The sequence below is a fragment of the Nerophis lumbriciformis genome, linkage group LG24 (assembly GCF_033978685.3).
Source record: "Nerophis lumbriciformis linkage group LG24, RoL_Nlum_v2.1, whole genome shotgun sequence".
NCBI lineage: Eukaryota > Metazoa > Chordata > Actinopteri > Syngnathiformes > Syngnathidae > Nerophis > Nerophis lumbriciformis.
In genome coordinates, this window is record NC_084571.2 from 6,640,347 (window position 1) to 6,665,194 (window position 24,848).

Here is a 24,848-nt window from a genome sequence, read left to right on the forward strand (position 1 = left end):
TCTGGCCAGAGAGAGAGCTCTAGAGCTAGAAAGACAAAGAGGCTTGGAGCAAACACTTCTCCAGCAGCAATACGAGGAGAAGGAAAATAGTGAAATGGAAAAGGCAAGACTCAAAGTTTGGAAGCAGAAAGAAAAAAGGATCTGTACTCAAAGAGAAGATGGAGGCAGAGTCTATATCGCTGACCTTTTTTGGAAAAGGTGTATTCGCGAGTATTTACCGTTGCTACAAGAGCGACAAAAGTGGACAAATGAAAAAAGAAAGACCAATAACAAAGATATGCCTTCTTTGTGAAGGTATGGACTAAAATAATTGCATTATTTCAAAAGGGAACATGAACCCCCCCCCCCCCAAAAAAAGGGTTTTGTTTTGGTGTTATGGCTCTATTTGTATGTATTTATTTTTAATTCAATTGCTCTGTTCATCACGCCAGTAGCAATTAGGGGCTGGTGTGTTAGAGCCATTTACTGTTTCTGTCCGTCAAATGTATGACGTCATTAAAGGGGTTGGCTCAAGGCCATGTGCCAGTCTACTTAGGGAGGGGCTGGGATCTTGCTCAGGTGTTGCTGAGTGGAGGCGCAACAGTTTTTGACTGTGCCAGGCTATGATTTGTTTGTTCCCGTTTATTTTCCGTTTTTGTTACCAAGTGAGTTTGATTTACGTGACTGTATATTAATAAATATGTGTGTTAAACATGGACACAATTCTGGACATCAATTATTAGCCAGCTGCACACGTCTAAACTAGCTTCAGTTATATTCGGCAACCAGTAGCAGTAATAGTATAGGACTTTACCGCTACAGTCGGGTTAATATTGTGGAGGGGGCTAAATTGTTATGGAAAATAATAATGTAACGTTAGGTAATTACAGTACTCCCACTTTACATTCCTCAGGGACATTTCTTTCTTTCTTTAGTTTATTTCGAACATGAACACACTTACATCATAATACATCACACAATTTCATATCATTTCATTTTACATCATGCCCGAAAAGGAGTAGGAAGAAGCAAAGCTTATTTAATCCTACCTCTTTCCCACTTCAAAGCGTTTACAAATATATAGAATCATTTACTGACCTTTTTATATAATAAAATAACATCTATGAGTTAGTATACAACAGTTTTGTAATATGTAATTAATTAATTAATTCAGTCATTATTAACATACTGAGATGAAGAATATCTTATTTTCAATAAGGTTGAAAGTATTTCTCATAATTCTTCTTCTTTGTACTCTGTAAGCACTATTATTTTGAACAACCTCTTAAACTGGATCATATCAGTACAATTTTTAACTTTTTTACTTAATCTATTCCATAATTTAATTCCACATACTGATATGCTAAAAGTTCTAAGTGTTGTACGTGCATATAAATGTTTGTATTAGATCTTTTAAGCAGGTGTTTTTTGTTTACATTGTTATATTGCCTTCTGGTTAGCTAATGTTTGCCCTGCAGGTAATAGTCACTTTTCCACCCCTTTATATATTAGGTATAGTTGTAAGTAAAAAAAAAAAAAAAGGTCAAAGACAAAGCTATTCGGGTTCTTGTGAGTATATACACTTCACTGCCGATGTGGGGGGGGCGCCACCTAAAATCTTGCCTAGGGCGCCAGATTGGTTAGGGCCGGGCCTGATTGTCACTGAAGGCATCAAAACTATGACACCTGTGAAGTGAAAACCCTTTCAGGGTTGAAGCTCATCGAGAGAATGCCAAGAGTGTGCAAAGCAGTAATCAGAGCAAAGGGTGGCTATTTTGAAGAAACTCGAATATAAAACATGTTTTCAGTTATTTCACCTTTTTGTGTTAAGTACATAACTCCACATGTGTTAATTCATAGTTTTGATGCCTTCAGTGACAATCTACAATGTAAATAGTCATGAAAATAAAGAAAACACATTGAGTGAGAAGGTGTGTCCAAACGTTTGGCCTGTACTGTATAAACATTTTTTTAACCTTCAGGGCTCCTATCAAGTTTGGCCCCGGGGACCCAGAAGGGTCCCAGTCATAAAATTTTTGAAAATAAGTCAAATATCTTTTCAGCACTTAAATCTCTAGATCAACTTCAGGTCTATCTGTTGATACAAAGTTGAAAAATTACATTTTAAACGTACTTTAAAAAAATTCTTTTATGCCTTTTTTGGTGGGCAAAAAAACGGTTTTATAAGGCAAAAATACAAAACATGTCATATTAAAGTTGATTTTTTTTTAATGTGAAGTAATTGAAGCCTTAAAATAGGTCAATAATTCATAACAACATTGATTCGCTCTATGTTTTTTGAGCAATGACAGGTTTTTTTGTTTAAATCCCACAAAAATTATTGGGGATCCAAAAAGGGCCCCACTCATAAAAGTCATTTATAATTAAATACTTTTTTTTTCAACTCTTAAATTTCTAGATCCACTTCAGATCTATCCGTCAATTTTAAATTTTTTGTTATTTTTTTGTGTTTTTTTATTTGTTTATTTAACGCCCTTTTTGTCATAGAAAAACGTTGTTGTTTTTTAATATGAAAAACACACAAAATACGTAATATTTTCCCCAAAATATATTTCAAAAAGTAATAGTTGATGGAGCCTTAAATAGACATTGATTTTGATTCATTATTATTTTTTAAACAACAACCATTTAAAAAAAATCTACTAATATTTCCAGGGAATATTGTGATCGTAAAAGTGTTAAAAATATTGAATCCTTCAATATGTCAATAACCTAAAATGTGTTTATTTAACGCCATTTTTGTCAAAGAAAACCCTGTTTTCTTATGAGATAAGAAATATGCGATATTTTCCCCAAAAAGAGACCGCCTTTTTTTACTGAATGAGACACCCAGAATGTACATGAAAATAAAGAATGTGGGACTTACAATATTAACTATGAACGATAAAACGCTGAATATTGACAACATATGAACGTCACACCTCCTCTCGATCGACATATTACACAATCAAGCGAAACGCAACAAAAATGCAACAAACACAGCCAAATATGAACGCGAAGGGTAAAAAATAAACCCACTTTACAATTCGATACATCTGATATCTCACTAAGCTTTAGAACTTTGTTGTAAAAATCTCCTTCCGCGTCTGTCCCTGACACCCGCATTTCAGGCCGACACTCTGGAAACACTCTGTGGAAACGCACCCCACCGACACTGCTTGGTGCCTCGTCTGAGCTGCTGTGACTTGGATTACCATAGTAACTAATTAGATTACCATAGTAACTAATTAGATTACCATAGTGACTAGTATATCATGCAAAAGCGCAGATTCCAACCGTTGAAATACTTTGTATAGTTCAAGACTTATGGTAATGTAAAAACATCACTGCACATCATAATGGTAGCTACAGTTTCCATCTCAAAGATTTAAAAAAAATTATTTGGGAATGTCCGGCGGGCCAGATTGAAAAGCTTAACTGTATGTGGCCCCCGGGCCTTAATTTGCCCAGGTCTGCCTTACACAAACACGCCCTGCATCTTATTGTGTCTTCTCAAGCATCCTTTGTGTCCTCGCCAGACGTACTCGGGTCTCTTCTGTGTGGTGGTCAACCCCTACAAGATGCTGCCCATCTACTCGGAGAAGATCGTTGAGATGTACAAGGGCAGGAAGCGTCACGAGGTGCCGCCGCACATCTACTCCATCACCGACAACGCCTACAGGAACATGATGCAAGGTAATCTTTCCACTATGACCTTACATGGAGCAGATTGTGGAGATGGAGACCACCTGCTATTTTTAGTTGGCTAATCTCTTCATCAGAGGCCTTTTGCTCTCGTGTCCTCGCTGCTCATCTTTGGTCTGTTCTGCTTGACTTCCACTAATGACCTCCTTTTGCTGCTTCCTTCTCTGTGCCTCCGCAGACCGCGAGGATCAGTCCATTCTCTGCACGTGAGCCCGACCGCACGCCCTCCATATATGGACCAATGTGTTGGGACACGGCCTTTAATCAATGCACCAACCAGAGCTTTAGTCTCGGAATATTCATTTGTCAGCGTAATAACAACACATTTTGTTCAAAACTCTTTCAGTGAGGGCCACAGAATGACAAATCAAAAGGATGCGGGGGCGATTTTTGGTAGTTTTCACCTTCAAACCTGTACAATATATACAAAACCCAACACCAGTGAAGTTGGCACATTGTGTAATTCGTAAATTAAAACAGAATACAATGATTTGCAAATCCTTTTCAACTTATATTCAATTGAATAGACTGCAAAGACAAGATATTTAATGTTCGAACTGAGAAACTTAGTATTTTTTTTGCAAATAATCATTAACTTAGAATTTAATGGCAACACATTGCAAAAAAGTTGGCACATGGGGCATTGTTACCACTGTGTTACATGGCCTTTCCTTTTAACAACACTCAGTAAACGTTTGGGAACTGAGGAGACCAATTTTTGAAGCTTTTCAGGTGGAATTATTTCCCATTCTTGCTTGATGTACAGCTTAAGTTGTTCAACAGTCCGGGGTCTCCGTTGTGGTATTTTCGGCTTCATAATGTGCCACACGTTTTCAATGGGAGACACGTCTGGACTACAGGCAGGCCAGTCTAGTACCCGCACTCTTTTACTATGAAGCCACGTTGTTGTAACACGTGGCTTGGCATTGTCTTGCTGAAATAAGCAGGGGCGTCCATGATAACGTTGCTTGGATGGCAACATATGTTGCTCCAAAACCTGTATGTACCTTTCAGCATTAATGGTGCCTTCACAGATGTGTAAGTGATCCATGCCTTGGGCACTAATACACCCCCATACCATCACAGATGCTGGCTTTTCAACTTTGCGCCTATAACAGTCCGGATAGTTATTTTCCTCTTTGTTCCGGAGGACACGACGTCCACAGTTTCCAAAAACAATTTAAAATGTGGACTTGTCAGACCACAACACACTTTTCCACTTTGCATCAGTCTATTTTAGTCGGCGGTGTTTCTGGGTGTTGTTGATAAATGGCTTTCGCTTTGCATAGTAGAGATTTAACTTGCACTTACAGATGTAGCGACCAACTGTAGTTACTGACAGTGGTTTTCTGAAGTGTTCCTGAACCCATGTGGTGATATTCTTTACACACTGATGTCGCTTTTTGATGCAGTACCGCCTGAGGGATCGAAGGTCCGTAATATCATTGCTTACATGCAGTGATTTCTCCAGATTCTTTGAATCTTTTGATGATATTACGGACCGTAGATGGTGAAATCACTAAATTCCTTGCAATAGCTGGTTGAGAAATGTTCTTAAACTGTTGGACAATTTGCTCACGCATTTGTTCACAAAGTGGTGACCCTCGCCCCATCCTTGTTTGTGAATGACTGAGCATTTCATGGAAGCTGCTTTTATACCCAATCATGGCACCCATCTGTTCCCAATTAGCCTGTTCACCTGTGGGATGTTCCAAATAAGTGTTTGATGAGCATTCCTCAACTTTTCTCACTCTTTTTTGCCATTTGTGCCAGCTTCTTTTAAACATGTTGCAGGCATCAAATTCCAAAGGAGCTAATATTTGCAAAAAATAAAGTTTGAACGTTAAGTATCTTGTCTTTGCAGTCTATTCAATTGAATATAAGTTGAAAGGAATTTGCAAATCATTGTATTCTGTTTTTATTTACCATTTACACAACGCGGCAACTTCACTGGTTTTGGGTTTTGTACATTTTTGTTTTACCAAAAAAATAGAAAATGCAATTTCGGTAGAAATTTCAGGTAAATGCTGAGGAGCCAAAGCCGAACTGAAATGCTAACAGTTAGCACGCTGGCCAGTTAGCATCAAGTAACAAAAAGAATGAGTAAAAAAAATTTTTTTTTTTTAAAGCTAGCATGCTAACAGTACTATGCTAACACGCTAACAATAGCCTGCTTGTTTAAATGATGCACAAAGTATACTATAACCTGATACCCCAAGAATGTACAACAATTCTTCTCAACAAAAGAGGAGAAATATAAACTTAGGGAAAAATAAAATTGAGAACATAGCATATCAGTATGTACAATTAAATTATGGAATGGATTATCAAACAATGTGATAGTATGATCAACTTTAAGAAACTTCTAACTCAAAGTGTTTACAAAGAATCCTGATAAACATCTTGAACCGTATTAAAAAAAATCAAGATAATCTTTTTCATCTCAAAATGTGAACCATCAATTACTTAACTATTCATTTATGATAACTTGTTTACTATTATTTATGTATTTAATAATTATTTGATGATCCATTTGTCTATTTCTCACCAAGGACCACCTCAGAAAACATTTGGCACTCCAAGTACCACCATGATGACCAACATTAAAATACAGTAGCGCAGTAGGCCTAAGTATTTGTTAAAAACAAGGTAGAGGTTTAATTTAATAAGTAAATTTATTATTTTTTGGCCACTGTAACACTACATACAACGCAATGATACTCCATATACAGTATATTTACAGACTTCTTTGGGGTACCACTATAGAACCCACGTACCACAGTTTGAGAATCAGTGTTCTGTTAATTTTTTTTTTTTTCATTCACTGTTGTGTTATACAATAAGTAGTGACGCGTGGTAAAAACTGCTATGATATGAAAAGGGGTAGGATTAATTAAGCTCCGCTTCCTTCTACTCCTTTTCAGACTGGTTGTGATGACAAACTGTAAATATGTGATGTATCATGTTGTAAATGTATGCATGTTCAGAATAAACTAACACCAGAACCAGGACCACTCAGTTAGCATTAGTGAAATACAAAAAATTATGACGTTAAAGTGTATACAAAAAAAGCTATCATGCTAATGTTACCATGCAAAAATGCTAACATGCGTCAAGTACCAAAATATATTACTCTGAGGTGTGTACCTGAACAAGCTGTATAAAATGCTACCATGCTCACATAAGCATGGATCAAGTACCAAAATATGACTAACAACATTAGCTTAAGAAAAGCTAGCATGCTAACAAGTATCATTCGCCAAGTAACAAAATAGCTGAGGTGTATAACTGCAAAATGAGCAAAAACATCTAGCATGCTAACAGTACTATGCTAGCATGCTAACAATAGCATGCTTACAGTTAGCATTAGTAAAATACCAAAACATATGACACTGAGGTGTAGGGGTGTGGGGAAAAATCGATTCCAATTCAAATCGCGATTCTCACGTTGTATATACCATAACAAAGCAATCCAATTCCAAAACCAAACTCGACCGAGCAACACTCAGATCTGCAATAAACAGAGCAATTGAGAGGAGACACAAACACGACACAGAACAATCCAAAAGTAGTGAAACAAAAATGAATATTATCAACAACAGTATCAATATTAGTTACAATTTCAACATAGCAGTGATTAAAAATCCCTCATTGACATTATCATTACACATTTATTTAAAAAAAAAAAAAAGTTAAATTAAAAAAAAAAAGAACAATAGTGTCACAGTGGCTTACACTTGCATTGCATCTCATAAGCTTGACAACACACTGTGTCCAATATTTTCACAAAGATAAAATAAGTCATATTTTTGGTTAATTTAATAGTTAAAACAAATTTACATTATTGCAATCAGTTGATTCAAACATTGTCCTTTATAATTTTAAAAGCTTTTTCCAAAAATCTACTACTCTGCTTGCATGTCAGCAGACTTGGGGTAGATCCTGCTAAAATCCTATGTATTGAATGAATAGAGAATTGTTTTGAATCGGAAGAATATCGTTTTTGAATCGAGAATCGCATTGAATCGAAAAAAATCGATTTATAATCGAATCGTGACCCCAAGAATCGATATTGAATCGAATCGTTGGACACCCAAAGATTCGCAGCCCTACTGAGGTGTATACCTGCTAAATTTGCTAAGAAAAGCTTTCATGCTAATGTTAGCGTGCTAAAACGCTTACTGTAACACGTGTCACACCAAAATATGCTACTTTGAGTTGTGTACCTGTAATATTGTTTAAAATGCTAGTATGCTAAAATAAGCATGCGTCAAGAACTAAAATATGACTGAGGTCAATAACCACAAAATTAGCTAAAAAATAGAAATAAAAAAGCTAGCATACATACGATAGCATGCTAACAGATATAATTCGTCAAGTAACAAAATATTTGACGCTGAGGTGTATACCTGCAAAATTAGCATGCGAATATTAGAATGCTAACGATTGGGCCACGAACCGTTAAAAAAAATTAGCTACGGTCCGCAAATGGCCCCTGGACGTGCCGCTTTACACTATTGTTTACTTCCAACTTGCTGAAGAACTACCCCACTTTACTAACCAACAACTGGCACAAACTCTAACATCTTGTTTAAGCTCCGCATTTTTGCCACATGTTCACGTCCTGTCAAGTGTCCCAATACTTGTGTCCATATAGTGCACATGTAAAAATCACATACTATATATATATATATATATATATATATATATATATATATATATATATATATGTATACACACACATAGTGCATCTCTTTAAATGGAAATATTAATATATTGTGCCACCCAGAGGAGAGTCTGGAGCGGGGAAGACAGAGAACACCAAGAAGGTGATCCAGTACCTGGCCCTCGTCGCCTCCTCGCACAAAGGAAAGAAGGAAGCAAATCCTGTGAGTGCCTTAAGAAAAGCTTTCTCAGAAAATAACGTACTCCAAGTATTACAAATACAGCAGTACCTCGAGATACAAGTTCAATTGGTTCTCGAAAAAACTCTCAAGAGTGTCGCCCATTGAAATTAATTAAAATGTCTTTATTCATCACAAATTGAACACATAACTTGCCTTTTAACAGGAAAAACTAACTTTTAGGTAAGAAATATACGAACAACAATGTAGTACAAACAACTACAGTAGGTCTATGAAGTAATGTAATGTGCAGTATTTACCTTCTACGCTATTTCCTTCCACACACCGTCAGCAGCTTCTCTATAGTCTCTTGGATAAATGTCTGCCATTTATCGACTGGCTTTATCAACTCTACTGTGCAGACGAACAGTGCTACCACCAGTGTCCAGAATCCGGCCCGCGGGAAGTTCCAAGTTTAAAAAATATACAGTATATACATCCCCGGGTACCGACCAAATTTTTTTAACCCAATGCGGCCCCCGAGTCAAAAAGTTTGGGGATCCCTGCTCTAGAGGTTCATTTGTGTCTTTTTTTGATGCTGAATTTATTGAAACTGAATTTTTTGTATTTGAAATTTGTGAACTGAATTTTTTTTTTTTTTAATGGATAAAAATACATTAACCAAATGTGTGAGTTTGAAAATTCAGTTTGCTAGAATACAGTGTTTTAAAATTGAGTGTACGAAAGTTCAGTGCAGAAATATTTGTTGCTTCAAAACTCAAGACTCACTCGCGGTAATTTAAGACTAAAGCAATTGATCCTGTCTCAGAACCAGCCAATGACGTGCTTCGGTCTTAATTGACCAGAAGTGGGTCTTGAGTTTTGAAGCAACCAACATTTCTGCACTAAATTTTTACACACTGAAATTTTATACACTCGAAAAATGTTTACCCTGAATTTTTACACTGAATTTCTAAACACACAAATTTTGCAAGCAATTTTTTATTCATTGAAATTGTCAGCATAATTCTATGACGATTGATTTGTGTCATTATTAGAAAAGCTTTTTTGGGCACTGAATTTTTTGCATCCAATTATCCCGACAATTTCATTGGATTAACAAATTGTGAGCAAAAATTTGTGTGTAAAAATTCAGTCTACAAAAATTCAGTGCAGAAATATTAGGTGCTACAAAACTCAAGACCCACTTCCAGTAAATTAAGACGGAAATAAACCATCCTATCTTAGAGACAGCCAAGGAGGTGCTTAAGTCTTGATTATATTTTTCAGTCTTTAAAAAACATATTTTTTTTACACTGAATTGTTATATTCTTAATTTTTTTTGCACCAATTTTTTTTAGACTGTATCATTGCACACTGATTTTTTTTACACTTCATTTTTTACACTGCCTTTTTTTATACACATAATTGTTTTACACTGAATTGTATATACATAATTTTTTACACTGACTTTATATACACAGATTTTTTTTACACTTTTTTTATACACAGAATTTTTTTGCACTGAATTTTTTACACTGACTTTTTTATACACAGAATTGTTTTAAAGTTACATTTTTACAGACTTTTTATACACTGATTTTTTTTACACTGCCTTTTTATACACAACTTTTAAACACATAAATTTTGCTCATACATTTTTATTGAAGGAAACTCTCAGCATAATTTTATGTAAAAAAATATCAGTTCACAAAATTAAAACGCAAAAAATTCAGTTACATAAATTTAGTGTAACACAAGTAGTCGTAATATGAGAATGTATCTGTAGAGGTTGCCCTCTAGTGAGTTCCTCGGACCACCACACACTGCTACGAGAGCCCGGATTTCAGGGTACAACACTGTTTTATTTTCATAAATGTTGAGAGCCGTTTGCTTTCCAGCAAAATGCATTTTTCTTAGTCTGTGTCGCTCCCTCTCTGGCTCCCACTCCAACTCCCTGTATCGTCTCGGCTGCTGCTAATAAAGGCGACAGGTGATTAGACAACAAGGCAATCTGCTCACCTGTCGCTGTCTTCGAGGCCGGTCCTTGCCCACCCCGTTCCGCGGCAGGCCCACAGGCCACGCCCCCCTCCACAGTATCATAAACAAAGTGTTGTCTTGAATGATTTGATCAGAGCAGTTTGTATTGCTTCCTAGAGGACCGACAACACAGCCCTGGGGGACCCCCACTTCATTTTTGGGTGTGCAAACGTAACCACAAAACGTCGTAACACGAATCGTTGTAACACAAATAGTCGTAACACGAGGATGTATCTTAAATTGTTGTCTTGAATGATGTGATTAGGGCAATTTGTATTGCCTCCGAGAGGACTGAGAACACAGCCCTGGGGGACTCCACTTGCAAATGTTCAAAAAGTTTTTAGGAAAAACTGATGTGTGAATTTGACATTTTTGCAGGCATCTCAGCAACAGCAGCCACAACAACAACAAGCTGGATCGCTGGCCTACGTGAGTACCACTCCTAGAACGATGCGTACATGTGGGTGGTGGTGCGCAGGTGTGCACAGGTGACTGACATGCGCACACCTCTGCTTCTGTCCTGCAGGGGGAGCTGGAGAAGCAGCTACTGCAGGCGAACCCCATCCTGGAGGCCTTCGGCAACGCCAAGACCATCAAGAACGACAACTCCTCACGATTTGTAAATTTTCCATCAGTTCGTAAGTCGACACTCGTCGCCATTTTGACGAGGCATTCCCTCGGTAATTGTGGGTGTCATGTGACCACCTGTGTCGGCAGGGCAAGTTCATCAAGCTCAACTTTGACGTGACCGGCTTCCTTGTCGGGGCAAACATTGACACCTGTATCCTTCTGTGTAGGAATACTTGACGCCATTTTTACTCATAAGGTGCAAAGAGAGTTGAATTATTCTTGACCCGATCAGACCTTCTGGAGAAGTCTCGCTGTATCCGGCAGGGCAACACGGAGAGAGCCTTCCACATCTTCTACTACATGGTGTCAGGAGCCAAAGACAAGATCCGAGGTGAGCAGAGATTCTGGATCTCAGACTTCGTCGGTGGTTTGATACGGTCCGTCCACTCAGAAGTTGTTTTTGGGGGACTTGCTTCACGTGTTTGTTTACTCCTTCAGAGGAGCTGCTGCTGGAGGACTACAGCAGCTACCGTTTCCTGGTGGCGGGACACGTGGAGGTTTCCGGTCTACAGGACGAAGAGATCTTTGATGAGACCCTGGAGGCCATGGAGATCATGGGCTTCACAGAGGAGGAGAGAATAGGTACATAGAACAATAACAATATGTTGGGTATCAGATTCTTAATTTGAAGGTTTAAGTCCTTCTTCAGGTGGCCCTAGGTTTAAACCTGCAAACATGGATTATGAATCTTGGCACCATCTTAGTAGTATGCTAACATCTCTTAACTAAAATTTAATGCTAGCATTTTTGCTCCCCGAAAAATCATGTCTTTCAATATTTGGCGCCATTTTAGAATGTCGTTAAGTTTTCCTATGTCATCATGCTAATGTTAGCTTGTTTTAGGTTAGCATTCTAGCTATTTTTATTAGTTCAGACCTAAAAATAATTGCTTTTGATACTTGCCTCCATGCTATCTTCTCTTATATTAGCATGCTAACCACACTAACATGTTATGCTCTAGTTATTTTTATTGGTTTAGACCTAAAAGTCATGGCTTTTGATACTTGCCTCCATCTTAGAAGTAAGCTAACGTGTCCTATGTCGTTATGCTAATGTTAGCAAGCTAACATTTTATGCCAGCATTGTAGCTATTTTTCTATATTTAACTTTAAAAAAAACTTGCTGCCATCTCAGAAGTATACTAACTTTTTAGAATGTTAACGTTAGCATACAAACATTCTGTGCTGGCATTTTAACTAATTTGATAAATTTTAACATAAATATCATGGCTTTTAATACTTGGCTCCATCTTAAGAGAAGGCTAACTTTTCCTATGTCATCATGCTAATGTTAGCATGCTAATGTTTTATGCTAGCATTTTAGCTAAGTGTATATGTTTAACCTTAAAAACCATGGATTTTGATACTTGGCGCCATCTTAGTGGTATGCTAAATTTTCCTCACGCTAACGTTACCATGCTGATGTTTTAAGCGAGCATTCTAGCTGATTTTATTCATTTAGACCTAAAAATCATAGCTTTCAATACTTGACGCCATCCTTTGTCGTTATGCTATATCGTTATGCTATATCGTTATGCTAATGTTAGCATGCTAACATTTTACGCCAGTATTTTAGCTAATTTTGTATGTTTAACTTTTTTTTAAAAACTTGCCGCCAGAAGGCTAACTTTTTCTTTTTAAAATGCTAACGTTAACATGCAAACGTTTCATGCTGGCATTTTAACTGATTTTTATCAATTTTAACATAAATATCATGGCTTTTGATACTTGGCTCCATCTTAGGAGAATGCTAACTTTTCTTATGTCATCATGCTAACGTTAGCATGCTAACGTGTTATGCTAGCATTTTAGCTAATTTCATATGTTTTACTTTAAAAACCATCGATATTGATACTTGGCGCCACTTTAGTGATGTGCTAATGTTTCCTCATGTTACCATACTGACGTTTTATGTGAGCATTTTAGCCTATTTAATTAATTGAGACCTAAAAATCATAGCTTTAGATGCCTGACACCATCTTAGAAGTACGCTAATTTTTCTTATTTCATCATGCTAACGTAAGCATGCTATTATTTTATGCTAACATTTTAGCAAATTTCGTATGTTTGATCTTAAAAATAATGGATTTTGATACTTGGCACCATCTTATAATATGAAAACTTCTTCTATGTTAGCATGCTAACGTTTTATGCTACCAATTTGGCAAATTTGATTTGTCTCAGCTAATAATCATGGCTTTTAATAATTGGCGCCATCTTAGAAGTACGCTTAAATTTCTTAAATTATCATGTTAATGTTAGCATGATAATAATTTATGCTAGCAATTTAGCTATTTGTATTTGTTTAAATCTAAAAATCATGGCCTTTGATGTTTATAAGTATGCTGACTTTTCCTGTGTTATGCTAATGTTAGCATGCTAACGTTTTATGCTACCTTTTTTGGCTATTTTTATTTGTATAAACCTAAAAATCATGGCTTTTGATACTTGGTGCTATCTTAAAAGTATGTTAACTTTTCCTATGTTATCATGCTAGCATTTTAAACTAATGTTTTATGCTGGCACTTTAGCTCATTTTAACCATTAAACCCTAAAAAATGCCTTCTTGCAAGTATGCCAACTGTTCCCATTGTAACATGTTTAGCCTACAATGGCCTACAAAGTTCAATGGTTCAGACTGTGGAAGCTTGTATGTATTCTAGGTGCGTTTGATGTGTCCACCATTAATGTGTCTTTGCTGTCCTTCCGCAGGGATGTTAAAGGTGGTGTCCACTGTTCTCCAGCTGGGCAACATTAAGTTTGAGAAGGAGAGAAACAACGAGCAGGCCACCATGCCGGACAATACGGGTACGACAAACATCTCAACTTTTCACTGGCGTGTATTTAAAAAATGTGTTTGTTGGTGCCAGCTGCCCAGAAGGTTTGTCACCTCCAAGGCATCAACGTGACCGACTTCACCCGCGCTTTCCTGACCCCTCGAATCAAAGTGGGCCGCGAGGTGGTGCAGAAGGCTCAGACCAAGCAGCAGGTGAAAGTCCAGCAAAAACTCGCCATGTCCTTGTTCTCCAATGACCTCCTTGTCCGTCCACCAGGCGGATTTCTCAGTGGAGGCGCTTGCTAAGGCCATGTACGAGCGTCTGTTCCGCTGGATCCTGGCCCGGGTCAACAAGACTCTGGACAAGAGCAAGAGACAATCGTCTTCCTTCCTGGGAATCTTGGACATCGCTGGCTTTGAGATTTTCGAGGTGATTGATTACAGAGTTCTTTGAAATGTGTCGTTTATTGCACTTTGACGATATTTCTCATTGTTTGGGTTTCTCAGGACAACTCCTTTGAGCAGCTGTGCATCAATTACACCAACGAGCGTCTGCAGCAGCTCTTCAACCACACCATGTTCGTCCTGGAGCAGGAGGAGTACAAGCGCGAGGGCATCGACTGGAATTTCATCGACTTTGGCCTGGACCTGCAGCCGTGCATCGAGCTCATCGAGAGGCCGGTCAGGAACCTGCGAGTTTTGAGCACACATTGGCGAGCTGAAGTCGTGATTTCATGTCCTGTTGTGGTCCATAGAACAACCCCCCGGGCATCTTGGCCCTGCTGGACGAGGAGTGCTGGTTCCCCAAAGCCACGGACAACTCCTTTGTGGACAAATTGCTGAACACCCACTCGGGTCACGTTAAATTCTCCAAACCCAAACAGCACAAAGATAAGATGATGTTCGCTGTTCTGCACTACGCCGGTAAGGTGAGCGTCATGTGGATCTCTCCCATAATTGTTTATATTATCATTAAACACTAGGGGGCGCCGGTCAATTAAAAAGTATGCGAACGACCAATATCTTTCAAAGCCAATCTCTTCTGGCTGATACTTAATTTATACTATAAAAAGCTAGCAGCTAACTGTGTATGTTTATATATCCACAAAAACATGTTACACGCTGAGTAAGAATAAGCACAAGCACACAAGAACAAATGCTAATCGCTAAACTAGCCGCTAAAGATAGCTTGAAACAACTAGGAATGGGTACCGTTTACATTTGAACCAATACTGTACCAATTTCCGATACCTAGGAATCGATACCAGTACTCAATGCTACAAATTGTTGGTACTTTTGTGTGTTTTAATAAATATTCATTGCTTTTGATGATCAAATCTCATGTGTTATTGGAACATTTAAAAATTAGCAATCCAGTTATTATATCTTGATTCATTACCACATTTCTGAGTCTCATTTGCAAGTATGACAATAAGTCGCATTTACAGTTGCAAGTCCAAAAGACGACAGTAGTGTGTAGTTTATGGTGCGTTGGCTAGTCAGTTCAGTCTCTGCTGAATCTAGTCTTTTGTTGCGCCCTAAAAAGTGTTCATACTGTAAGCATTGTACTTATTATGCAACAGCTGTTTGATTGTAACGTGCATCTTAGTTGTGATTGTTTTTATCAACAAATTTGGAGGTGTTGAAATCGCCATGTAAAATCAGTAGCATGTCAATAGCACAGCCAATGTATATTAGCATCAAGGTAGCGGATTTTTGTAAAAGTGGGGCCTTACTTTTAGAAAGTAATTATTATAGTTACTCGTTACTTTACACAAAATGTAACTGAATTACTAACATAATTAGAGTAATTAATATGTTACTTAAAACAAAAACTTCAAATATCCGGTATATGCAGTTGAGAGACGTTTAATATGAGGGCACAGTGTGCGTGTGTGTGCTTTTAAAAGGCGGGGCCTGTTGCCCAGTGACGTATGACGTCATCAAGGGTTTCAACGGAGCTGTGTTTGTTAGCTTTAGCAGTTGGCAGCGCCAGCTCTTTAGAATCTTTTCACGGGATTGTCTTACCTCGGGTTAATAAAGAGACTGAATGTGCTTGGATGGCTGTCATATCTTCTTGTCAACAAACAGTGTATTGTTTGGATGGCAAGTTTGCCACATCAATCATTGATATGTTGTTCATTATTCCCATTAAGCTATCGCTAGTAGCGTTCTAACGATTTAGAAGAAATGAACAAGTAAATGAATAGGAGTTAGCAGGAAGATAATATAACGATGTTTGTTGCTGTGTAGCAACCAAGGAGTACACGTTAAGGGTTGACGGATTCATCCGTATATCGGTAGTGTCGATACCAAGGGTCATATCAGTATATGATCGATACTAGACTGATTCCATCGATATTTTTACTTTTACAAAATACTTTTGTTGGTCGTTTTTGTCAATGTTTACAAATGAAAAAAATGATAAGCACCCAGACACGGGAGGACTAAGAGCAGGGGTGTCTAAAGTGCAGCACGAGGGCCATTTGCGGCCCGTAGCAATTATTTTTAACAGCCCGTGGCACAATCGTTAGCATACTAACATGACTACTCTAGCTTTTTTTTTTTCAGCTAATTTCGTAGGTATACACATCGGTCATATTTTGGTACTTGATACATGCTTATGTTAGCATGCTAGCATTTTAATAAATTTTTAGAGTAATATATTTGTACTTAACGAATGTTACAGTTAATACTTAGCATGCTAAACTTAGCATGCTAGCTTTTTTTAGTTAATTTAGCAGGTATACGATTCAGTGTCATATATTTTGGTATTTCACTAATGCTAACTGTTAGCATGCTACTGTTAGCATGTTAGTACTGTTAGCATGCTAGCTTTCTTTAGCTCATTTTGCACGTATTTTTTGTTACTTGACATTAGCTGGCCAGCATGCTAGCTGTTAGCATTTCAGCTCGGCTTTGGCTCTTCAGCATTCACATGAAATTTCTACAGAAAATGCAATTTCTAGTTGTTTGAGAAAAACCTAAACATTGTACAGGTTTTGAAAATGAGAACTACCAAAATGGCCCCCGCATCCTTTGATTGGCACCCCTGATTTAGAGGGTACAAACCAAAGGATTTAAAATAGTTTTTACTATTGACTTTGTTTTGATCAAACAATTGTATGTGATCAAAGAGAACAAGGAAGTAGTTTAAATATTGCGTTGTTATTGTTACATAAATCTAAAAAGGCACAGTTAATACATGAGATGGATCCCGGCTGTTCTTACTCATGGATGATTGGAATATAAAACGGTGATGAGAACATCCCTAATAAACAAATTGCTATACATTTCCCTTCAACTGACAAGTACCTTGCCTCCCAGGTGGACTACAACGCAGCCAGCTGGCTGACAAAGAACATGGATCCGCTGAACGACAACGTCACTTCTCTGCTCAGCAACTCGTCCAGCAACTTCATCCAGGACCTCTGGAAGGACGGTCAGTCTTTAGACCTCTTCTTCGGAAGAGCTGACATTTTAACGATTAGTTTTTCCTTGCCAGCGGATCGAGTGGTGGGCCTGGAGACCATGGCCAAGATGTCCGACAGCTCCATGCCCACCTCCACCAAGTCCAAGAAGGGAATGTTCCGCACGGTGGGCCAGCTGTACAAGGAGTCCTTGGGCAAGCTGATGACCACGCTGAACAACACGCAGCCTAACTTCGTGCGCTGCATCATCCCCAACCACGAGAAGAGGGTACAACCTCCATCTTGACTTGCCCTAAAAGTGTCTCTTCAGTCACGGTTTGCTTTTCGCTGCTCGCCAACAGGCGGGCAAGATGGATGCCAACTTGGTGCTGGAGCAGCTCAGGTGCAACGGCGTGCTGGAGGGCATCAGAATCTGCAGACAGGGATTCCCAAACCGCATTGTGTTCCAGGAGTTCCGGCAGAGGTGCTGCCTTGTAGTTGTTTTCAAAATGATGTCACGTGTACTCAAAACTATCACCTGTAGTCAAACTCCTGATGTTGCTTTTCGTCAAACGCTCTGCGTGTGCAGGTACGAGATCCTGGCTGCCAACGCCATCCCGAAAGGCTTCATGGATGGGAAGCAGGCGTGCTGCTTGATGGTGAGACAAATGGAAAAAAGACCTATAGTGTTTGATTGCTAAATATCACATGACTAGGGGTGTGTTCATCCCCACTGATATCGGACATCCGCAAAAAAAAAACCCTTTCCCAATCCAATAATGATATCGAATATCGGTGTGATATCAGCAAAAAAACATCAGCTTGCATGGAGCTGTGTTTATGTTGCTTAGTTATACACAGGGTAAGGTATAAAGCTGCCATCGTCTACAGTGTCTATAAGTTTTATAGAGCTGTAGCATCATAAAACTGTAATATTTGTATTTCTAAAAGTCATCCTACGACCCAGGTGGGACTTGAACCCACAATCCCCAGCTCCGGAGGCTGATGCCTTATCCATTAGGCCACTGGGCCTGCATACTGTATATCTTTGCTCATGTCCATTGTTCTCCAGGTGAAGCACTTGGATCTGGACACCAACTTGTATCGCATTGGTCAGAGTAAGATGTTCTTCAGGACGGGGGTGCTGGCTCAGCTGGAGGAGGAGCGAGACATCAAGCTCACTGTCGTCATCATCTCCTTCCAGGCGCAAGCGAGGGGCTTCCTGGCTCGCAAGTATGACCCACCGGCATCCTCTTTGGAGGGACAGTGTACATAATGAACGTCTCCGTTTCCTTCAGGGCTTTCAGCAAACGTCAGCAGCAGCTGAGCGCCATGAAGGTTATCCAGAGGAACTGTGCCTGCTACCTCAAACTGAAGAACTGGCAGTGGTGGAGGCTTTTCACCAAGGTTTGACTGACTCGGCTTGGCGTTTGACAGACGTGACGTTAAAGCGGCGGTCTGCATGTTTCAGGTGAAGCCCCTGCTGCAGGTGACAAGACAAGAGGAGGAAATGGGCCAGAAGGATGAGGAACTCAAGGCGGCTAAAGAAGTGGCAGCCAAGAAGGAGGTTGAACTGAAGGAGGTCACACAGAAACACACGCAGGTGACAACACACGGAGACACCCCAAGTAAAACAGTCGGGATGTGAGCGAGTATGTGTGTTCGTTTAGCTAATGGAGGAACGAGTCCTGCTGGAGACCAAACTCCACGCAGAGACGGAGCTGTACGCCGAGGCCGAGGAGATGAGGGTGCGCCTGGAGGCCAAGAAGCAGGAGCTGGAGGAGGTTCTGCACGAGATGGAGGCCAGGTTGGAGGAGGAGGAGGAGCGTGGCACCACCATGCAGCAGGAGAGGAAGGACTTGGAGCAGCAGCTTCAGGTACTCAATTTAGGACAAAGTTATTGAATGTACTAATCAATTATGCTAGCTCTCAATGAAGGCGGACGCTTCCCCTCTCTCTCCCTTATCTCCCTTGCTTTACTTCTTGTCTCGTCTTGTCTAAACTTTCTAAGAACCTCTCTTTTGCACTGGAATTGGTAAACCGATCTTCTCAACAAATAGCTCAGTTTTAGGGGAATCTGCCTTGCCTGACAGAACTTTTGGTGCTGGATACATGACTCTTGAGAGAAGTGGAGAGATGTGAGCCTGGAGGTTCTTTCTGTCAACGGCATTGAAGATGTCTATCTATTTCAAACTGGTTGCTTTGGTCCATCGACAAATTCGTAAGAAGATGGCAGCCGTTCAAGGACCCCAGAGGCTGCCCGTCGTGAAGGATGGGTTGGGCAGAGCTGCGGGCAGTCAGACTTTGCCGATTTCTGAATTGAATCAAATTGGATAACATCTCGGAGAAGCTTTCCGCCCTGCAAGGCGAAATTATGATCAATTTGAGAGCCAGAACATGACAACTCCAACAGACAAACCACAGGAATGTGTTTGCTCACTCTAACCAAAACAATCCTTACCTACAACTCGGCTCCCTTTGCACTTGCATTGGAGGGGTCATGCAGTAAACACCCCAGTGAGACCATTGAAACGAAAGATGCTCTGTAATTATCCCCCCTTCTTCAAAGACACCTGGGATGTTGACTTAGTTTGGGAATTTCTTTTTTTCCCTCCTTCTTCTCCAATGTTTACCCATCAGTCTTCCTGTTCTGCATACCCCTGTAACTGAAAAATAATTTTGTTGTACTTTATAAGTGACAATAATCTTTGTTTATTCTTTGGTTTGTTGACAATTTGTTGCTCATGTCACCTGATTAGGGTATGGAGGCCCACCTGGTGGAAGAAGAAGATGCTCGTCAAAAGCTGCAGCTGGAGAAGGTGGCCTTGGAGGGAAAGGTGAAAAAACTGGAGGAGGATGTTCTCCTGATGGAGGATCAGAATGACAAACTGCAGAAGGTATCAACTTTCCAGTCTGATTAGATGAATTGGTTGCACATTTTTAAACTGCCCCACGCTCGTAGGAAAGAAAGCTTCTGGAGGAGAGGATGGCTGACTTAAACTCCAACCTGGCCGAGGAGGAAGAGAAGTCCAAGAACCTGACCAAACTGAAGAGCAAGCACGAGTCCATGATCTCCGAGTTGGAGGGTCAGTCAATAAGTTTTCTTTATAGAGCATGACGGGCATGTTTCAACAACTTTCTGCTTTTATGTCCAGTACGTTTCAAGAAGGAAGAGAAGGGTCGTCTGGACATGGAGAAGGCCAAGAGGAAGGTGGAGGCCGAGGTGGCTGATCTCCACGAGCAGCTGGCCGACTTGCAGGCCCAACTCGCCGAACTCCGAGCTCAGCTGGCTGCCAAGGAAGAGGAGCTGCAGGCCACGCAGGCCCGGTAAGAAAGCAGGACATCTTGTCTCACCCCATCGGTGCCATAGGACCACATGTCAGCCACTCTATCACGATGCTTGGTGTCCACAGTTTGGACGAGGAGAGTAACCAACGCGGGGCGGCTGTGAAGAAGATTCGAGAGCTGGAGGCCCTCCTCTCTGAGGTGCAGGAGGACCTGGAGGGAGAGAGAGCGGCTCGAGCAAAGGTGGAGTCGGCCCGTCGGGACCTGGGGGAGGAGCTTAATGCCCTGCGGTCTGAGCTGGAGGACAGCCTGGACACCACTGCCGCCCAGCAGGAGCTTCGGTCAGTCTGTGTGGTCCACAGTGGACCTGAAACCACATGAAGACACACAACAGTGTTGATGTTCTTTTGCGTGTGTCTGCGGTGGCTAAAAGGGCGAAGCGTGAGCAGGAGGTGGCCATGTTGAAGAAAGCCATGGAGGAGGAGGGGCGGAGTCATGAGGCCCAAGTCCAAGATCTGAGGCAGAAACACAGTCAGGCTGTGGAGGAACTCTCTGAGCAGCTGGAGCAGGCCAAGAAAGTAAACATGAAGACATTCATCTTCTCCCCAAGCAGAATCTAAAGCGATGTTTGACGTGGCTCGTCAGGTGAGAGCGGGTCTGGAGAAAGCCAAGCAGGCTCTGGAGAAGGAGTCTGCCGATCTCAGCGCTGACCTTCGATCCCTCGCCAGCGCCAAGCAGGACGTGGAGCACAAGAAGAAGAAGGTGGAGGGTCAGCTCAACGACCTCAACTCACGCTTCAGCGAGAGCGAGCGGCAGAGGACCGAGCTGGGCGAGCGCGTCTCCAAGATGACTGCACGTCCTACAAACACAACTTGAATTTCACGCTGTTTGTTGGAGACCTCACAAGTACAACGCTTTCTCTTTCTTGTCCTCTGCTAGGTGGAACTAGACAACCTGAGCAGTCTTCTGAATGAGGCTGAGGGAAAGAACATCAAGCTTAGTAAAGATGTGTCTGGCCTGTCCTCGCAGCTGCAGGACACGCAGGTGGCCATTGAAGACACACCTTGTTCCTCTAAGCCTAGGAACTGCCATCGCCTCATCGTGTTTCTACAGTGATATGAAGACCTTCTCACATACTTGCTTGCCATTATGCAGGAGCTGCTGTCAGAAGAGACACGTCAGAAGCTGAACGTGGCAGGACGTCTGCGTCAGATGGAAGAGGACAAGATCGGTCTGGTGGAGCAGCTGGAGGAGGAGAGCGAAGCCAAGCGAGCCTCGGAGAGGCAGGTGTCCAGCCTTAACGTGCAGGTCAGGAACATCAAACAAATCCATTAAAGAATGTCCACAGAATATTTATTGAGACGGTCTCCTGTTGTCAGCTGTCGGACTGCAAGAAGAAGCTGGATGAGACTCTGGGCTGCGTGGAGATGCTGGAGGAAGGAAAGAAACGTCTGCAGCGCGACTTGGAGGCAGCCAACAACGAGTACGAGGAGAAAGCCTCAGCCTACGACAAGATGGACAAGAGCCGCGGCCGACTGCAGCAGGAACTAGAGGACGTCCTCATGGACCTGGACGGCCAGCGGCAGCTCGTCTCCAATCTGGAGAAGAAGCAGAAGAAGTTTGATCAGGTGGCTTTGGGGATCATGTCGATCTTCTCAACTGCCACAGTCTACAAGTTACAAGTTCCTCTGATGTTTTTTCTTAGATGCTGGCGGAGGAGCGAGCCGTGTCCTGTAAGTTTGCAGAGGAGCGAGATCGAGCGGAGGCCGAGGCGAGGGAGAAGGAGACCAAGGTGTTGGCTCTGTCCAGAGCACTGGAGGAGAACCGTGATGCTCTGGAAGAGGCGGAGAAGACCACAAAAAGCCTCCGAGCTGAGATGGAGGACCTCATCAGCTCCAAAGACGACGTGGGAAGAAGTGTAAGTCACTTTCTGGACCTTTTCACCCTGCCTTTGTGCGATCTCTACCGGTCATCTCCTTTTCTTCAGGTACATGACCTGGAGAAGGCAAAGCGTGGCCTGGAGGGCGTCATGGAGGAGATGAAGGCCCACATGGAGGAGCTGGAGGATGAGCTGCAGGTCGCTGAAGATGCCAAGCTGCGCCTGGAGGTCAACAGTCAGGCCCTCAAAGCTCAGCATGAGAGGGAGCTGCAGGCCCGTGAGGAGATGGGCGAGGAGAAAAGGAAGCAGCTTCTCAAGCAGGTGGACTTCACTGAGCTGACCCCACACATGTTGAAAGTTGTTTCTGTGAATACAAGCTGTCTGGTATTAAAAAGAACAATGGACTGAAGACTGATCCCAGAGGGACGCCAAGCTTGGAATTTCATTCGCACAAGATTCTCCTAATCTAGAGATGTATTTGTAAAGTTACCCTCTGGTCCATCAGGTGCGTGAGCTGGAGGCGGAGTTGGAGGAGGAGAAGAAGCAGCGAGGTCAGACCTCTGGTGGCAAGAAGAAGCTGGAGGGAGAACTGAAGGACATGGAGGACCAGCTGGAGGCCACCAACAGGGGGCGCGATGAGGCTCTCAAGCAGCTGCGCAAAATCCAGGTGAGAGTGCAAACCATGAAACACCTTCCTCATAGAGTCGCAAGATATATATACTGTAATACAGGGGTGCCCAAACCACGGGCCGCAGGTCAAGTGCAGCCCACTGGCAACTTCAATATGGCCCACAAAACATATAAGTTGACAGGCTGACACCCAAAATTGATCTCTGAACGGCGCAAGGTACGAAATTGTTGAAAAAAACAAGTTAAAAGTACCGCAAGTTGCTAAAGAAGTAACTGCCGTTAAGACATAAGAGGCACTGACGTCATCGACTGCCGCGATGCGAAAAGGTAAAGGAAAGACTGAACAAGATTTGAGGCTGGACACAGGACATGATGGGAATCAAGAAGGGATACAAAAAATACTCCATGATTTTAAAGAAGAAATGTTAGAAAAATGGAACTACACAGTGGAGGGATGGAAAGAAGAAATGAAAGAAATGAAAGAAGAACACAGACGAGATGTGAAAAGTCTGCAGCAATGTATAGAAAGTCTGCAATCTCACAAAACCATCAGAAATAATGAAGCCACTGAAATGGGCAAACAAATAAAGATCCTTCAAGAAGTCAACAACATGCTGAAGAATATCATAGATGGAATGGATCAGGATAAACGGATGAATGATATCATCGTGACAGGGCACCGAATTAAACCAAGATCCTATGCGAAAGCTGTGAATAATGAAGGTGAACCAGATGAAATGGATATGGTCTCAGCAGAACAGCAAGTGGTCAACTTTCTGCAATCAAAAGAAATTGAAATTGACATTAATACCATCGAAACATGCATCCCACTGAACGGAAGAAACAACAACGCCACTCCAGTCGTGCTCGTGAAACTTGTAAACAGAAAATCTAAAATGGCATTGCTGAGACAGGGAAAGAAGCTGAAGGGAACAAATGTGTACATGAATGAGCATCTCACAAAACGTAATGCTGGAATCGCCAAGAAAGCACGCGACTTGAGAAAGCAGGGAAAAATCCAGGGAACTTGGAGCGCCAACTGTAAAATCTATATCAAGCTGAATGGAGGTCCAGAAGCAAGAGTACTTGCTGTCCATGACATCAAGGACCTGGACAATTTTTAAAGTCTACACAGCTTCCACAACAACGATGATGATGGACTCTGACAGAAAACAAGCACCTAAATTCAGCATCAACACTACTATGTTCCAAGGGACGACTAAACAAGAGGACCTAGATTCAGAATTGCATCCACCTACACTTATAGAGATTATTGAAACAACATCAAAGATTGTTGAACAAGAAAACATGGAACTAAAAAATTTCTGCAACAAGGATCACAAAAACCAGGATTTGGAAAATGATATAGATCCAGATACAAATGTTTTCTCCCACTTCAGTAATAATTGTTTTTATTATACGGATGATCAATATAACAGCAACATTAAATGTGATAACAAATTGTCAATTATTCATTTTAATAGCAGAAGCTTGTATGCAAACTACAACAATATTAAGAACTTTTTGGAACACATCAACGAACCCTTCAAAGTGATTGCTGTCACGGAAACATGGATTGATGATAAAAAAGGAATAGATTTTGATCTGGATGGATATGAACTAAACTACATCAACAGAAACAACAAAAATGGAGGAGGAGTAGCTGTGTAC

At 41.0% G+C, this 24,848-nt stretch overlaps 1 protein-coding gene and 1 non-coding gene across 3 annotated transcripts in view; one reads left to right on the forward strand and one right to left on the reverse strand.

Moving 5' to 3' along the window:
• LOC133620166 (uncharacterized) overlaps positions 1-24,848 on the forward strand; it is a 43,911-nt gene that overhangs the window by 8,305 nt on the left and 10,758 nt on the right. The window contains exons 4-36 of one of the 2 annotated variants that reach the window (XM_061981436.1): positions 3,519-3,675; positions 3,863-3,890; positions 8,474-8,573; positions 10,947-10,997; positions 11,095-11,187; positions 11,286-11,349; positions 11,431-11,529; positions 11,637-11,780; positions 13,910-14,005; positions 14,068-14,186; positions 14,251-14,403; positions 14,481-14,654; positions 14,729-14,902; positions 17,301-17,415; positions 17,479-17,672; positions 17,746-17,867; positions 17,973-18,042; positions 18,456-18,616; positions 18,682-18,790; positions 18,855-18,986; positions 19,054-19,260; positions 20,143-20,280; positions 20,346-20,469; positions 20,539-20,710; positions 20,797-21,009; positions 21,102-21,246; positions 21,314-21,520; positions 21,608-21,712; positions 21,824-21,976; positions 22,048-22,296; positions 22,374-22,586; positions 22,656-22,868; positions 23,053-23,214. In XM_061981436.1, coding sequence (XP_061837420.1) covers positions 3,519-3,675; positions 3,863-3,890; positions 8,474-8,573; positions 10,947-10,997; positions 11,095-11,187; positions 11,286-11,349; positions 11,431-11,529; positions 11,637-11,780; positions 13,910-14,005; positions 14,068-14,186; positions 14,251-14,403; positions 14,481-14,654; positions 14,729-14,902; positions 17,301-17,415; positions 17,479-17,672; positions 17,746-17,867; positions 17,973-18,042; positions 18,456-18,616; positions 18,682-18,790; positions 18,855-18,986; positions 19,054-19,260; positions 20,143-20,280; positions 20,346-20,469; positions 20,539-20,710; positions 20,797-21,009; positions 21,102-21,246; positions 21,314-21,520; positions 21,608-21,712; positions 21,824-21,976; positions 22,048-22,296; positions 22,374-22,586; positions 22,656-22,868; positions 23,053-23,214 — 4,656 coding nt within the window. Of the gene's footprint in view, positions 1-3,518; positions 3,676-3,862; positions 3,891-8,473; positions 8,574-10,946; positions 10,998-11,094; positions 11,188-11,285; positions 11,350-11,430; positions 11,530-11,636; positions 11,781-13,909; positions 14,006-14,067; positions 14,187-14,250; positions 14,404-14,480; positions 14,655-14,728; positions 14,903-17,300; positions 17,673-17,745; positions 17,868-17,972; positions 18,043-18,455; positions 18,617-18,681; positions 18,791-18,854; positions 18,987-19,053; positions 19,261-20,142; positions 20,281-20,345; positions 20,470-20,538; positions 20,711-20,796; positions 21,010-21,101; positions 21,247-21,313; positions 21,521-21,607; positions 21,713-21,823; positions 21,977-22,047; positions 22,297-22,373; positions 22,587-22,655; positions 22,869-23,052; positions 23,215-24,848 lie in introns of both variants that reach the window. The other variant, XM_061981435.1, reaches the window with a different exon arrangement.
• Positions 18,343-18,415, reverse strand: trnar-ccg (transfer RNA arginine (anticodon CCG)). Its single transcript has one exon. It is a non-coding gene; the product is annotated as a tRNA-Arg (tRNA).